At 44.4% G+C, this 16,643-nt stretch overlaps 1 protein-coding gene across 2 annotated transcripts in view; it reads right to left on the bottom strand.

Annotated features, from left to right (window-relative positions):
* Window positions 1-2,382: 2,382 nt before the first annotated feature.
* The window catches only part of AP1S3 (adaptor related protein complex 1 subunit sigma 3), a 60,031-nt gene continuing 45,770 nt past the window's right edge, over window positions 2,383-16,643 (bottom strand). For both annotated transcript variants that reach the window (XM_040450877.1, XM_040450876.1), the window contains exons 3-5: window positions 16,470-16,578; window positions 8,875-9,012; window positions 2,383-3,468 (exon numbers count right to left, since the gene is read on the bottom strand). In XM_040450877.1, coding sequence (XP_040306811.1) covers window positions 3,433-3,468; window positions 8,875-9,012; window positions 16,470-16,578 — 283 coding nt within the window. In that variant the 3' untranslated portion in view covers window positions 2,383-3,432. The remainder of the gene's footprint in view (window positions 3,469-8,874; window positions 9,013-16,469; window positions 16,579-16,643) is intronic.

Here is a 16,643-nt window from a genome sequence, read left to right as displayed (position 1 = left end):
ATGTGAGTTTGTGAGCTTTTTTTATTATTAGCATTGACTTCCAACTGACTTTCTGAGCTACACCTGGTACTGTTCTAACTTGGAATGCTGCTTCTTACTTGATAACTTGCACGTTTAAAATGTTAATCTTGTGTGTAAAAGGAATATTTAGTAGAAAGAGGCCAGCGTGATTTACTTGATAATATTTGGAAGTAAATAAGACATTTATGCTGAAGAAAAGGAATTATGAGTTTGCTTGATTTTAAATTTTTTTTTCTTTTTTTCAACGTTTATTTATTTTTGGGACAGAGAGAGACAGAGCATGAACGGGGGAGGGGCAGAGAGAGAGGGAGACACAGAATCGGAAACAGGCTCCAGGCTCTGAGCCATCAGCCCAGAGCCCGACGCGGGGCTCAAACTCAGGGACCGCGAGATCCTGACCTGGCTGAAGTCGGACGCTTAACCGACTGCGCCACCCAGGCGCCCCTGCTTGATTTTAAATGTGAGATAATCCTTATTTTACTTCAATAGTAATTTAAGCACTCCCCCCCCCCCACCATTTTTTGGAAGGAGAGAAAGATTTTTAATGGCCCACACTTTGCTAATTACTGAAAAACAGTCATTGGCTTATGTTACTTACTTCCCAGAGCATCTGACTGGACTTCATCCAAAATTGCAGAGACCATGTGAAAGAATACAGTAACATTTACCAACGAAGTTCATTGATTCAATCTCAGAAAAGTAAACACAGTTCCTCAGTGATGTTTCCTAGGTGTTACAACATGAATCTTAAGGAGGTATGATTAGGCCTAGTAGAACAACATCTGTGTGTTTGATGAAAAGGATTTTCATTACTTTAGGAGACTTGATTTGGCAAAAAAAAAAAAAAAAAAGTTTGAATGAATTAAAAATTCCCTTACTTTGCCCCAACTTAACATTTGCTCATGAAAGAAATTACTAGACTTAAAGAATGCATCATTGACTACACGCAAAGAGAGCAGATTACCAAAATGTGGGTGAATGATGAGAAGTCAGTCGAAGCAAAGCAGTTCAGACTCTTCTCTCCATTTGCTCTCACCTGCTTGCGAAGCTGCTTCCTGACGGTAAGTGCCAAGAAACCACAGAGATCACATTGAAGGGACTATCACCAGGAATTATGAGTAGAAACTTCTAGCATAAAATTTGATCAAAAACCAATTCTATTCGTAAAAAACACACTCAAATTCCTCGTTACAAAATGTAAAAACATTTTATTTGGAAGTTTTATACAAATTTAGTATTTATTATCTTTCACTTGGTAGTTCTATTATAATTATATAATATAAAGAAAATATAATGATCGCTTTCACCGAGACCCACATAAAATGTCCCCCAAATACCTCATATTCACCCAGCGTGCTCTATAATTACGCTCGTTTTCTATGTGAGACACCAACATGGAGTCTGAAAGCCCAGTATACAGCTTGATAATGTCTAACGTGGGATTAGCCCATTTGAAAGAATACATGAATAAATACCTTCACCCAAAAATGGCCGAAAACTTCAAAAGAACCAGGAAAACACAATGACTTACATAAAGTCTACCTTTGCAGAACTTTTTATTTTTTTTTTTTAATGTTTATTTTTGAGAGAGAGAGAGAGAGCACAAGCTGAGGAGGGGCAGAAAAAGAGAGGGAGACACAGAATCAGAAGGAGGCTCCAGGCTCCAGGCTCCGAGCTGTCAGCACAAGAGCCCAATGAAGGGCTTGAACTCACAAACCGTGAGATCATGACCTGAGCCGAAGTCAGACGCGTCACCGACTGAGCCACCCAGGGGCCCCACAAACCTTTTTAAAAATAAAAGAGTTCCACCACATTGACAACACAAATCGGAAGACATCAAATAAACAGAGTGATCAAAAATGGCAGTTAAACTTCAATCCAATGCCATCATTGTAATCACAGGATTAGCCTGAGTAAATAGATATTAAAAGCCCAATAATTCCTTCGTATACTAATCTGAGTACCTTCTTTTTAGTAACGGCTCTATTGAGGAATTGGCCAAGTTTTTCTTCTGTTCGTGTCTTATTTTTCCTTAAATATATCTGGCAAGACGAATCAGAGAGGGCGTTTTTCCTTCATGTTCTCTAAAGGTCCACCATATAGGATCTTCTAGGGAAAGAATACAACAGCCAGCACACTGCTCTCTTAGGAAAAGCCATGAGGGATCCCTAACCACGCCAACCCGAATGATACCAGACCTCAAAATGAACATGGAAAATGCACACGTAGGACATCAGAGGTGGGACATCAACACAGAGTGTTACGAGCTATTTCCCTGTAATGTCTGATCACGTTTACTACCTGGTTACAGAGAACTTTCATTCCGGCAAATCAGGAATGCAACATATTGAGAATAATAAAGATCAGCAGCAAATATTTAATTCGGGGCATGAGGAAGTAAAAAAGGAGGAAGGGCATCTACTATATAGGCTGTTATAATAAGTAAGTCTAATAAGCAATCAGTCGTCAAACATAGTAGATACACATTAAAACATGTTTGAAGCAAAATCTCTCAAGCAGCTAAGTGCTTGGAACCTTAAAACTTATTAAAATAGTAGTAGTTATTATAATTACTGCTACTGTTATTCATCTTTATTATATTATTGTTATAATAAGGGAAGTCATAGACACTGTATCTCCAGAAGTCTGAAATCCTTAATAAATACAGAGAGTTTATAGGAAAATATAACCTTATAGTGGAATGCCCTTTATATTCAATTAAAAGGTAAAATGAAAATCTCGACTAGATAGCAGCTTCCATGATATCAAAACCACTTACGTCCCTTACTATCTTTGGTTATTTTCCTTCATTCCAACCCTGAAAAAATAAAGAATGCAGGACATTAAAATCAGATACATTGTATCTGGACTGAAATTTACATTTTACTAAGTGTATCCAAAAAAAAAAAAAACAAAACAATGTCTAGCATTATGTATGAACTCTGAGCTATTAACATAATTCTGAATTATTATACAATTTAAAAAGTTGAACATTTAGAAAAGAATTACTCATAATACAACATGTATTTCACGTTCAAAACCATGGGTTATTATTCAGCTGTCAGTAGAGAATGGAATGCAACAATAAACATATTGCAACACCTTTACTTAAATTAGCTTAAAAATATCACATGGAATTAAAGCACGGTAGACACATACCCAGCCTACTGAGTCATAAAGCAGTTGCTTGAACATCCAGAGCCACAATAAGTAGTTACGTACAGCATAATACAGATATGTAATAACGATAAATATGTTATGTGAAACAACTTAATTGCTAGTTAACGAAGGATCCCTTTTAGGTTATTTTTGGCATGCTGCCAGAAACTCGTCAAGGAACTGGACGGCAGGTTCTGCTAATTGACAGGCTCACAGCGTGGGGGACTCGGGAGTCCTCAAGTAGACGCGCGGTTAAAATGTAGGCTTGCTCATATATTCTTCCATCGTCTGAAAGAGAACGAGAAATTAGAACAAGAGCCCCTTCGACAGCCTTTAGCAGAATGTGAAACCTTTGTCATTCTTTTACTTCCTTATTGTTTGCGGTTATTGAACAGAAGTTATCTAAACGGGGATGGACATCAATCTTTGCATTCTGATCAAGAACAGCGGTTCAGAGTTTGAGCGTAACGTGCAGACACATCCATGTGGCTGGAACTTAATAACTTTCCACGGAAAAAGCTACGCTTGATCCCAAAAAGAATGTCCGACAAGAGAAATTCTAAAGCAACAGCTGCCGATATGCCACTGTTGACTTCGGGTAAACGTGCCTAAATGATCATGAGCACCCACCTCCAGGCACACGTAGTAGAGAAATCTCGACTGTATCTCTGTAACGTCAGAATTGCTACAGATACTGTGCAAATCATCTTTCTACGCTTGTTGGCAAGATATAAAAAGCACACACAAACTAGGATTCTTAAGGGTTTCTTCCATGTATTTTGAAAAGGCTTTCCTCCAAAGTATGCGAACTTCCTTCATCCTCCTCACCAGTTAGCAAGTTTGTCAACATGCTAGAAGGCCATAATTTTTTTTGCCACTACTTTTGAAGAAAAGGTAGAGTTGAAATATACTGTGATGGGCAAGCCCTTTACCATGCAAGATAAATGGGTTGTCTCTTGCATTCTCTTCTATTGTAAACATGTATTTGTGTAACACAGTGGCTCCTGCGTCGAATCAATACAAAAGTTCAAGGGGGGCAGCCTTGGGGAAACGCCCCTGCCTCTTTCGCCCAAGCCCCAGTCAGCTCCATCAGTAGTGATCAAACTGTGCTTAACCTTGAACCTCAGGGTGCATGATTCACTTGCACCTGGCCGGGAAGACAATTGATCCGCATGGGCCAAACGGCAAGGCCATGGCTAAGCAATATCACTCAGAGGGAACCAAGGTTAGAAATCAGGCGTTCCAACGGGTTTTCACCAGCTCTGTTTAGAATTCCAGGACTCCTATGCTGAAACACTTGCGCTCGGTCACCCACACTTTCTTATAAAGCTCTTACGCCTCCAGATGAGCACTGGCCAAGAGAAGCCCACACCCCCAGCCCTCTGCCCTGTCTGCATCTCCTCTTACAATTGCTGCCGGTGTCTTCAAACTTAGCAGGGCTATCACACTGGCCAGGGGCCCACGCCTGTTTTCTAGCACCTAGAGTTTATACCATTTGAAAAGGAATACAAAGTTGCAAATACAAAATTGGGTATGAAGTTGATTTAGAATGAGGAAGGCAGTAACAGATTATGCGTTTTTAAAGGACAAGTATCCCAAAATCCAGAACCATAGCCTAAGGTTTTCATTCATTAAGTGTCTGACATGCTTCTATAATGTATTCACTGTATGGCTACATGCGCTTTGCGGCTACGATATCTTACCTTTATAAATTCCACCGCATGAGCCTGCAGCCTCGGAAGGGGCTTGGGCCAGCAAAAGCCTCTGGAATTGTCACTTTGCCGGCTTCTAGTTATTGGCACCACCTCCCACCACTGGCTACCTCAGTCGGCTACAGACGACACCGACTGCCCTTTCTGGGCCATGCTGTTACTCAAGTTACATGAATCAATAGCGTACAAGGTTGGTATTTTCTTGAGCTTCCTGCTTTCAAGGTTGGAATAGACACTCAAGGCTGGCACAACCTTAAAGAGCTCTGTGTTTCACAAGAGGACCAGGATCTGTCCCTCAGGACCCCTTCTTGCACCACCAAGTTCCTTGTGGATTTCGCACTGTACATACTGTAAGTTTTTACTGCTTTATGGCTTTGCTTAGCAGTTAACATGGGTTGTGGGTTTTGTTTTTGTCGTTGTTGTTGTTGTTGTTGTTTTAGAGAGAGAGAGAGAGAGCGCGTGCAGGGGAGGGGCAGAGAGGGAGAGAGGATCCCAAGCAGGCTTCATGCTCGGTGTGGAGCCCAAGGATCCTGGGATCATGACCTGAGCCAAGATTGGAAGTAGGACACTTAACTGACTGAGCCACCGAGGTACCCCAACGTGGGTTGTGCTTTTCAGGGTGACAATGTGGGGATGCACCTATGCCATTCTCATGCCTCCACGCATACACAGGCAAGGTATTCTCCCGCTTGAGCCAATGAGACACCATTTTGACTCGGGCTCCTCATTTTGTGGGGAAACCTCTTCTGTCCGTCGCCCCCACTGGTGATGCCAGGAATTGCAACCCCTCCAGGTAGTCAGCTAACTACCTTCCTCTTTCAGTTTGTTTTCTTATCACTTCAAGCCACTGTCCACGGGTTGTCACCCACAAAATAAGATACCTCCAAAAGTCACCCCCAACCAATTAAACTGTTCTTTGCATTTTTTTATTAAAAAAATTTTTTTTAATGTTTCTTTATTTTTGAGACAGAGAGAAACAGAGAATGAGCAGGGGAGGGGCAGAGTGAGGGAGACCCAGAATCCGAAACAGGCTCCAGGTTCTGAGCTGTCAGCACAGAGCCCGATGTGGGGCTCGAACTCACAAACCGTGAGATCGTGACCCAAGCCGAAGTTGGACATTAACCGACTGAGCCACCCAGGTCCCCTAATCTGTTCTTTTTTAATCCATATCACTAACACCGAGCCCCAGGACACTCAGAATAATCTTTGAGCATTTGCAAATTTAAGACTCTGTGTCTTCTTACTAAATGTGCGAGGATGGCCTTTTTATTCTAAGAAACCGTTATTAATTAGGGGTCAGGGAAAGTTCTAGGGGCTAAAAGCAATGTGACAAAGGCCTCCCTTGACCTTTAGTAGCTAAAATATGTGCTTAGGTCCAAAGGACAGGGAAAAAAAGGAAGCAGTATTTTTTTTCTTTATGTAATTACATGGCTTGTGCCTAGTCATTCTACACTTTTCTGACCAGATATACACAGCCCATTTTTCAGCTAGCTCCCCAAACGTTCACTGACTTAGCTGAAGTACCCGGAGCCCAAGAGAATGCTGATAACGTTGTCTCTATTTGGCAGGTGCTGTTAGTTTACCCAGAGAGCTTTAGAGGGCAGTCATGACATTGCCTGGTCACCATGGGGACACAGAGGCTAAACGGAGGGGCCCGTGAGCCCTGCCCATCAAGACCTTCCACTCGATCAGCAAGAACCCGAACTACCAGTTAGCGTTTAATTGTGGAAGGGCTCTCTCTTGAAACGCCTGCTTCCCAGACTTCTGTGGAACTAGCAGCATCAGATGCACTCCCAGCTCTTTAAAACCCTGTATTTCTTCCAGAGCAGGAATTCAAAATAACCCAGATTGTGTCCTGGCCCCAGTTCAGAAAGCCGCAATTACCGTTAGTGCCCGAGACCCCGCTAAAAAGTCTCTTTCTCCCGTAAGTAGACTCCACAGTAAGGGCCCTGAGGATAGGGTTATAAATAGCCCTTGGCATATTTTAAGAAAGGTTGTCCTGTGGAATTTCCAAACCCCTGATTTCTCAAGCACCTTGCAAAATTCCTTTCCTTTGGCGTTTGGAGAGAGCCAAGCAAACATCAGAAGGTTTAAATGCATTTCTTGCGGTGAGGACACCTCCAGAGGGAGATGAACCAGTCTCCTCAAAGGCACACGCGGATGCTTCCGGCACCTACTCCAACAGGTGTCTTCCTCAGAGTCCATTCACCTGAGCTCTGCTTCCCCCCGGATGGGCTGGAATAAGTCATCAGCTCAGCGAGGTGCCAGAAAAGTTGCTGGGAGACCATCCCTGATGCTGTTTTATTAACCCAGTCTCTTATTTCTTGAACAGCAGGAAGAATGGCTTTAACGCCATTTTTTTTTTAATTTTTTTTTTTTCAACATTTATTTATTTTTTTGGGACAGAGAGAGACAGAGCATGAATGGGGGAGGGGCAGAGAGAGAGGGAGACACAGAATCGGAAACAGGCTCCAGGCTCTGAGCCATCAGCCCAGAGCCCGACGCGGGGCTCGAACTCACGGACCACGAGATCGTGACCTGGCTGAAGTCGGACGCTCAACTGACTGCGCCACCCAGGCGCCCCATAACGCCATTTTTTAAAAGAGAGCATGTAATCCTCTGGAATCTCATGACCTGCCATTGTGAGACAGGCAGGTGGAAAGACCCAGTGACGCTGTGGGAAGAAGTGCCTAGAGGTGGCCTGTGCTGGGGTTGGTGGGATCACCTCATTAGGAGGCCAAAGGTCAGTGGGGTGCCGTGCTCCCCGTCAGTGTCCTTGGGAGCAGTCAAGGGGCCGATGTAGGTAAGTTCTCTTATTAGGTGTGATGTATGGTGCAAATCTGCACTGCTTCTAGAAGCCCCACGTGGGACGTCTGGGTGGCTCAGTCGGTTGAGTGTCTGACTCTTGATTTCGCCTCAGGTCACGATCCCGGAGTCGTGGGATCGAGCCCCGCATCGGGCTCCGTGCTGAGCAGAGAGCCTGCTTGAGAGTCTCTCTCTCTCCCTGTGCCCTTCTCCCTTTCTCTCTCTCTCTCTCTCTCTCTCTCTCTTTCCCCCTCTGCCCCTCTCCTTCACTCATGGGCACTCTCTCTCTCTCTCTCTAAAATAAAAATAAAATAGGGGCGCCTGGGTGGCGCAGTCGGTTAAGCGTCCGACTTCAGCCAGGTCACGATCTCGCGGTCCGTGAGTTCGAGCCCCGCGTCGGGCTCTGGGCTGATGGCTCAGAGCCTGGAGCCTGTTTCCGATTCTGTGTCTCCCTCTCTCTCTGCCCCACCCCCGTTCATGCTCTGTCTCTCTCTGTCCCAAAAATAAATAAAAACGTTGAAAAAAAAAAATTTTTAAAAAAAAATAAATAAATAAAATAAAATAAAAATAAAATAAAAGACCCACTGTATTTTATGTAAATATCACAGAGTCAGGAGCACAACCACATGGATGCTTCAGGGCCCATTTATACCTTGGCAAGCAAACCACAGGATTCCCAATTTACTTATGCAAATAGGAGCACACCTGCAGTCTCGCCAGGAGGTGTAAGGAATTTTAATTACAATGATAAATGCCATCTTCAATAATAAACTTCTAATATCCCTGGCAAACGGAGTGACAATGCACTGCTATTGCACAGATATTTTAATGAAAGTCTTTTTATACCTCTCATTAAATGTCTGAAAAAAAAACAGCACCCAGCTTTTGGTTCCTTTTTGACAGTTGAGGTACCCTCACTAAAGAGCTCGGCCACACACGAAAAGCCAAGACTCTGGAGCCCAAGTTCCTGGGTTCAACTCTCTATTCCACACTTCCCAGCTGTGTGACATCAGGCAGGTTGTTTAACCTCTCCGTGTCTCCGTTCACTCGCCTCTTAAGAGCGAACACTGGTAAGTTGCTTAAAAACCGCACCCCGCACAGCGTCAAGGCCTCAAGAAGTGTCGGCCAGCACACAATCATCATCGTCCCCATCGTTATCTGTCCCCGTTGTACTGACCTCCTGTAACATATCAGAATCTTCAATGGCTTTGACAGCAGATTTCTTGGACGTTTCCTGAATTTCTCCACCCATTATAAACTCGTCGAGGATAAAATAAGCCTTTTCGAAATTAAAGATAATATCCAGCTCGCAGACCTGGTCAGACAAAAACAAACGTGTCGGTGAACTTGCAGGAGCAGCAGGGGAAACACGTATCAGCCTCAAGCTTTTCCAACAGCCACACCCAGGAGGCACACCAAAGGGAAAACTATCAAATGGTATTCTAAGGACAGAAAAATAGAAGTGGGGAATCCCAGGCGCTTTAGCAAAAGTAAAACCACATTCTATTAAGCAGACCATGTCCTTAAATAATATTCTTTGACGTCACAACAAGAAATTTGAGACTCGGGAGAGGGATCGGGCAGCATGGCTCCTATTTCCACCTGCCCCAATGGAAGCCGAGTCCCCAGTGATGTCAGGCACGAGGGCCTCGCCTCCTTCCTCCTGCTCTCTGGTCCGTAAGTCTGGGCTCCTAGCTACAGGACTATCAGCAGCTCACTCCTCAGAGGCAAATCAGCTCGCCTGTGCTAATTTTTCTCAAAATTATGCCACAAGCCAGTCGTTCTCAAACTTCAGAGCGCACTGAATCCACACGGAAGGCACCTGCTGGGCCCCCACCCTGAACGTTGGGATTCGGCGGGTCTGGGTAAGGCCCGAGAGTCTGCACGTGTGAGGGGTTCCCAGGCGATGCTAATGATGGAGGTCTGGGGACCACAGGGGGAAAACCACTGTCAGAGACCAAAGCAGAGCCTAATAGATTTCGTGGTTCAAGTGAAGCCAGAGGCAAGAGAGCCGCCCCTCATGATCCCAATAGGGCTTGTTTTTCAATTCCCTGATTGGCCACGCTGGCACTCTCCTGGTGTTTTCCTTCTCACGTTTTCCTCAACTCCCCGACATCCCCGTTCCTATTCCACACCCTCTGGAAGGTTGCTGCTAACTGCAAGTTTCTCGCCCTCTGCCCTCCGCCTCCTTTACCTCTCAGTAGCACTGGATACGCTCCACCATGTCTCTCTTGAAAAATCTCTCCCTTGCTCCCTGACCTTGGCCATACCATTCAAGGCCTGTTCTTGCCCAACATCTCTGGTGATTCTTTCTCAGACTCGCTGGATGATTTATCTCCCCCGCTACTTTGCATTCAGTGAAGAAGTATTTCTGGAGGGGGGGGCTTGGGACATCAGCAAAATCAACACCGCTGCTTCAGGCCGTTTACCTTCTAGTGACGCCACCTTCTTGGCGTGTTTCATGAGAGCTTCTTCTCTTTGTGATACATATACTCTAGACAACCTCACAGACTCTCTATGGCTGTGTCTCGCCTCCAGGGTCCCATAACCTGGATGTGTAGCCCTGATCTCCTTCTGGAGCGAGTCCAATATCTTCACCTGCTCAGGAGACATGTCTGCCTGGACATTCCTCAGTCCAAGTCACCATCAGCCAAACTGAAGTTAAGCATATTCTCTTCCCCGCAGACCATTTTGCTTAGTAGCTGAAAATTCGATCTGGGGCTTGACCGGATTCACTCCACAGTGCCACTGATTTCTCCCTCCCCGTCATTCTTTTCCCCCTGCCTCGGGTCTCACGCCGCTCAGTCTGGTCGTCAGTTCCTGTTGATTCCGTCGTGTAAATAAACGACACCCCTTCGCCTCTTCTGTCTGCTACCCTTTCACCGCCTTCTCTCAGGCCTGCAACCTCTCTCATCGAGGCCACTGCAATGACCTGTTAGGTGGCGTCGGTCCCCACTCAAGGCCAACAATGACTAACGCTCTGCTAAAGTGCTGATCTCGTTCCTGTCCTGTGTAAGGTCTTATGTCCAGAACAAAGTTTTAATTCCTCTACGTGCCTTTTGGGACTCTTTACCACCTAGCCTGGGCCCCCCTCTCTCTAGCTTCCTGTGTCAGCATCACCCCCGTGCTACAGCCACGGTCCACTGAGTTCTTTTATGCCTTTACCTTTGCACATACGAGCGATTCCTGGGATACACCCTAGATGTCCTTTTCTTTACGCTGCTGGCAAAATGAAGCTCACTTTTCCAAGGCCAAACTCAAAAGTCAGGGGTCTGGAGATTCCACCAAAGCCTCTTTTCCCCCACTCAGATTTCACACCACTTGCTCTGTGTTCTCTCTTACATCTGTGGGCCCTAGTGTATGCTTACTTATCGATCTCTCCCCCAGCACTGTGAGCTCGGGCACAGACCTCAGTCATCTTAATATCCCCGGTATCCAGCACATCATAGGATGCAGGACATATCTGTAGGACAAATGAGTCAGTCACTATTTAGGCCTTGTTTCTATGAGGCTGGGAATTAATGGGTTCCCAGATCACGGATTCTCTGATCCTACTGAGGGCTATAACGTTACACGAAGCGGATGTCAACGTTTTAGCAAACTGCTTCACGTATTTAGGACTTAGGTCAATGGAGTTGCAGACTCTACGAGGTAAATCATTAGGTAAATATCACGACCATAAATGGCCAGCTCAGAAAAACTCTTCCAACTACCTGCACAGGTCCTGGTCTCCTCATTCACTAGAAAACAGCAGTAAGCGGGTAAATCCACAACAAGTGGGTGTATACATCTATCTCTACCTCCTCCCTCCCGCAACAGTCCGTCTGCCTCTCTGTCTGTTGTGACGGTGTGGAAATTCCATGTACAAGTTGGAAAGAATGAGAGAGACTTCCATGGACAAATGGGGAAAGAACTCCAAGGTACCTTTGGAGAGGGGAAAGAAAAGAAAGCAAGTTGCAGACGACCATGCGGAATGCGATCCCATTTAGAAATAAAACTGCGTATGTCTGGTTAAAGAAGACACAAGGAGCAAGCAGTTACCAGAGGTCAGTAGAGGCAGGAAGTCAGGAGTAACAGCAGCAAAAGCTGAGGAACCTCAGAGTTCAAGGCAGGCGTAGACAGGAATCGGAGACAGACGGAAGCCTCATTAGGAGACACCAGCAGCTGGGATCCTGCAAGGTGAACCTGGCAGATACTAATGCAAGTTTTTCAGGAACGTCTCAAACCCCACTCGCAGACAGCCATGGGGCGGTTAACTGACTGCATCTAGTTTCAAGGGAAGGGAATAAAGTCGCAGGCATGCAAAGTCCGATAGAGAACACACATGCGCAGGCACACACGCACACACACACACACACACACACACACAGCAGCAACTTGGATGTACAGTGACTATCTCTAGGTTATAAGGAAACAGGGGTACAAGTTCTATCGGAACTGTAGGGAGTGTCACATATGAGCAACGATTTTGTATACAGCAACTCCAAAATGCTACTTCTATGGTTATTCTTTGAGCCTAACCCCAAGGGGTTACTGTATCTGAGAGCAGAAACAGGAAACACCTCCCGGAGCACCCTAGACCAAATGCAGGTTTCTTCAGCTAACTGCCCAATTACTCAAATACTGGTGATTCCACTTAAGGGTACTGTCCCAGTACATCAGGAATGTGCCCTCGATGCTTAAATTACCGCATTTCATCTATTATGTAAAAATAAATGGTTTCCATGTTTATAAACACGTGAGCATCTGAATTTTTTTTTCACATTTTCTTGTGTATATATAGACTCTGGAAGAAAGCTTATAAGAAGGCAGAAACAGTGATAATTTAATTTCACCCTTGATCTCTTAGCCTGTGCTTTTTTTTTTTTTAATTTTTTTTCAACGTTTATTTATTTTTGGGACAGAGAGAGACAGAGCATGAACGGGGGAGGGGCAGAGAGAGAGGGAGACACAGAATTGGAAACAGGCTCCAGGCTCTGAGCCATCAGCCCAGAGCCTGACGCGGGGCTTGAACTCACGGACCGCGAGATCGTGACCTGGCTGAAGTCGGACGCTTAACCGACTGCGCCACCCAGGCGTCCCACTTAGCCTGTGCTTTAATTTGGCTTGAGGGTCTTCTCTTAGAGCAGAATACATGACTTCGTAAGAGTATTTCTGACATTTCATTAACTAAATACTTTTGGATAGAGTCTAAGAAGAGCCTTCTCTTACTGAATTCTGTTCTAAAGTAAGTACAGAAAGTTTAAATTACATATAGCAAATGTATAAAACCATATATAAAATAATACAGTTTAAGGTACAACGACATAGCAATTGACAGTTTATAAAGTATTGTCGATCACACTGTCTCTTTGATCCCCACAACAGCCCCATGAGATTAAGCAAAGTAAATATTTCTGTTAACCTTTTGGAGTGTTATTTTCTTATCTGTGAAATTAGAGATCTATCATAAGCCAAATCATGGGTCTGGTTAGTGGGTGACTGGGCACCACTCACTCAGGACCTAACAGGACTCAGAGCCTTCCTCCTCCTAGAAGAAAACTTCCTAAATCAAGATCAAGCCTCTTTGGGATAGCAACACCCATACCCTCTGAGCACATCAGCAAAAACTCACACCACAGCCTGTAATGGGAAAATACGGCAGGTGGCTAAATCCTCAAACAGGCCTTTATCTACTCTAAGACTCTGGGGCATCTCTTCGTAGCCTCTGTAAATTGGGGTTAATGCTGTTTACGGAAGATTGAAAGATTAACTAGTTAATCCGTGTAAGTCTCCCTGGAATGGAAAAATGCTCAAAAAATACATAAGTTAGTAGCCAGAGAGTTTGATTGATCTGCCATAGGAAGGTAATATTTTCCACTGTTGTAAGAGAAACACAGTACAAAGTTTTCTCTTGGATAATATCAAGGGCAGAATTCAAGGAAACCTTCAGTATTAACAAAGAAAAAAAGAGTGCCAAAGAGAAATAGATTATTCCTGAGATGATGTCAATGAAAATCAGTACTGGTAGCCTTTGCTCATCACAGTTAATTAATAAGAACTGAACACCTACTGGGCACATAGCCTTGAATTGCTCTTAGCTGCTCTTAGCTTAATAAAAGATTCATTGAATTTTTTAGTGAATTAAATTTTGGTCCGTGGCAAAGACAGAGCTTCTAAAGGTACGCCACAATAGGATGAAAAATTAATGTTAGAGAAATAGGAATTCATTCTGATTCTCCTTATATCTTAACTGAGCTTAGCATTGGTGAAGGTGATTTAGATTGTCTTAAGAAAGCAATGTGTCGTGATAAGACTAAGACCGAAATTTAACCCCAATTCACGTTATCACAGTTGGGTAAATCTAGGAAAACATATAGTTCAAACCACAGTGCGGAAATTAGGGGCAGAAGGTCCTAGGGCAGCCTGGGCCTCACAAAAACTCCTGCAGGCCTTTACAAAAGGCCAGGTCTGCAGTGGATTTCAAAATGTCAGGCTTCATTTGAATAATGGAAAGCATAAATTTAACTAATCTCAAGTTTGAAAACATGCTATTATATGTTTGCAAATCTCTCTTTAAAAAAAATGAAAACCCATGGGGGGAGGGGAAGGAAAAGAAAAAAGAGGTCAGAGAGGGAGAGAGCCAAAGCATAAGAGACTCTTAAAAACTGAGAACAAACTGACGGTTGACGGGGGGTGGGAGGGAGAGGAGGGTGGGTGATGGGTATCGAGGAGGGCACCTTTTGGGATGAGCACTGGGTGTTGTATGGAAACCAATTTGACAATAAATTTCATATACTGAAAAATAAATAAATAAATAAATAAATAAATAAATAAATAAATAACTTAGAGAAAACCTAAGAGGAAGACAAAGAAAAATGGTCTGCCTGTCTTACTCTGTATACTGACCAACAACCTGAATCTCTGAAGCAACATTAAAGGTCATCTTCTAACATCATTTATAAAGGGAATAAAGGAGAATCAAAAGGATACAGGGAGGGAGGGAGAGAAAATTCTTTCAAAAACCTTTCAAGTGCTCACGCTGGTGAAAATCGTTGCAAGAAATCTGATAAAACCCCAACCAATACCGCAAACGCTACTCATTCCATTGGACAGAGAACAAAATGTCTTATGGAAGCAAACTCTCCCAACAACGCTTAATAAAAACCAGCGAGCAGGGGAATGGGGAAGAGAACATTACTGAGAGAAAACACTCCAAATCCAATGACTTATTTCTTGAGACTGTGAACTGGATGACACGTTTCTGGAACATTTGCTAAAATCTGGCCCAGAGTTGCTTACACGTGTTGAAAAATCAAACGACTAAGTCCTAGGTCATGATCTCGAGAGACCTGCTGTTTGGGGGCCACACAAACCCTGCACAAGTTACGGGTAATACCAGGCTGTTCCATGTTGCTGGAGCACTGGGCACGTCAGGGATAAAAAGAGAAAAGCGAGAAGGTCAGAGAAGTGGCCTGGGATGGATGTTTAGAAAGCTCACGTGCCAGGCTACAATGTTTGGCTGTTACTCATTATAGACGATGGAAAGTGACTGAGGATGTCTGTCACCCTGGATCTGTGCATTGCAAGGAAGATGGTAACTGACAAGCCAGGAAAGGGAGGCAGAGATGAGCCCAGAGGCAGAAAGGGCCAGAGGTGAGGTCCCAATGAAAAGGAAAACTGTGATCCCAAGTAAATCTATACCGGGTGGGAGTGGGAGCAAAGAGATGGACTGTAGTCCAATCGGAATAGACAAAGGCAGCCTTTAGCAAAGCGTGGAGAAAGAAAAAAGAAGGAAGCATTGGAGGGTCCCGGGACACAATAGACTCAATCACAAGACAGAACAGGTTTGCAGAAGGTGACTGTAGTTCTTGACGTGTTGAGGCTGAGATGGTTGTTAAGAAGAAAACAAAAGACTGAGACGGCTGTGGGAAGCCCAGTGAAGACCGTCCTCAGCAGAGCGCAAGAGCCATATGGTCATGGATTCTGGAAGCGACAGTCAGGCAGACATGCAAGGAGAGTAGAAAGGGCAGGGCGAGGAAGGGAGCTGGGGGCAGAAACCAAGGAGGGGCCTTTAGAAACGGGATGAGAATCAGAACTCGGGGCTGTGGCAAAATAAAGAGGTGTGGTGACGAGCAAGGATCCAGCACTGCAGGGAGGTGAGCAGGTGAAGATTTAAGAAGCATCACTGGTGTTGACCATTAGGAAGGGGCTGGTGGTAACTCTGTGATCTCCTTGGAGCCGGAAAGGTGGAACCCAAGCTCTAAGCGGCCCCAGAGCACATGGGTTCTGAGGTCGCTGCCCCTTCTATGGAATCCTACTTGGCAATAAATGCATGGAGACTAAATAACAATAGGAAGGAAAGGGATTTGGGTTTTCTCTTGTTGATTTGTTTGGCATTTTTTTAACATATAAAGAATATAAAAGAACACTTGGAACTTAGTAAAAGAAGCTGGAGAGGGGATGGAAAAGTCAAAACAGAAGGGAGATGACAGTCAATGAAGAATGAGAAGGAAAAGATCGAGGAATCCTTCACAACTAAATTCCAGTTCATTGAACAGGGTCTCTAGTGCGGTTGTGGTCTGAAGACAGAGACACGGCCTGCCTCTTGAAAGCTGTGGGTCTTTTGTTTACAAAGAATCATGGGAAGTGGGGGAACGCCTCACATTCTGGACCCTGTACCCATGCAATTCATGCTTTAGACTTGAGAGGGAGAAGCAATGCAAGGAAAGATAGCACTGGTGTAAGAACTGAAATAGGGACTGATTCTGAATAGACGAGAACAACACTTACGTTTCCAAAGTATTTGTCCAGCAGCTCCACGTAACGATGCACAATCTCTAGCGTCAAGAGCTCATTGTCCTGATTTTCGACTGCGCAGCAAAAATATAAACTAGCATACCTTGGAGAGAAAAAAAGAAAGGAAGGAAGGAAGGAAGGAAGGAAGGAAGGAAGGAAGGAAGGAAG

Source organism: Herpailurus yagouaroundi, unplaced genomic scaffold (genome assembly GCF_014898765.1).
Source record: "Herpailurus yagouaroundi ecotype Mexico unplaced genomic scaffold, PumYag 202, whole genome shotgun sequence".
Classification (NCBI taxonomy): domain Eukaryota; kingdom Metazoa; phylum Chordata; class Mammalia; order Carnivora; family Felidae; genus Herpailurus; species Herpailurus yagouaroundi.
The sequence above is the reverse complement of the archived record's forward strand: the minus strand, read 5'-3'. Positions and strand labels throughout refer to the sequence as shown.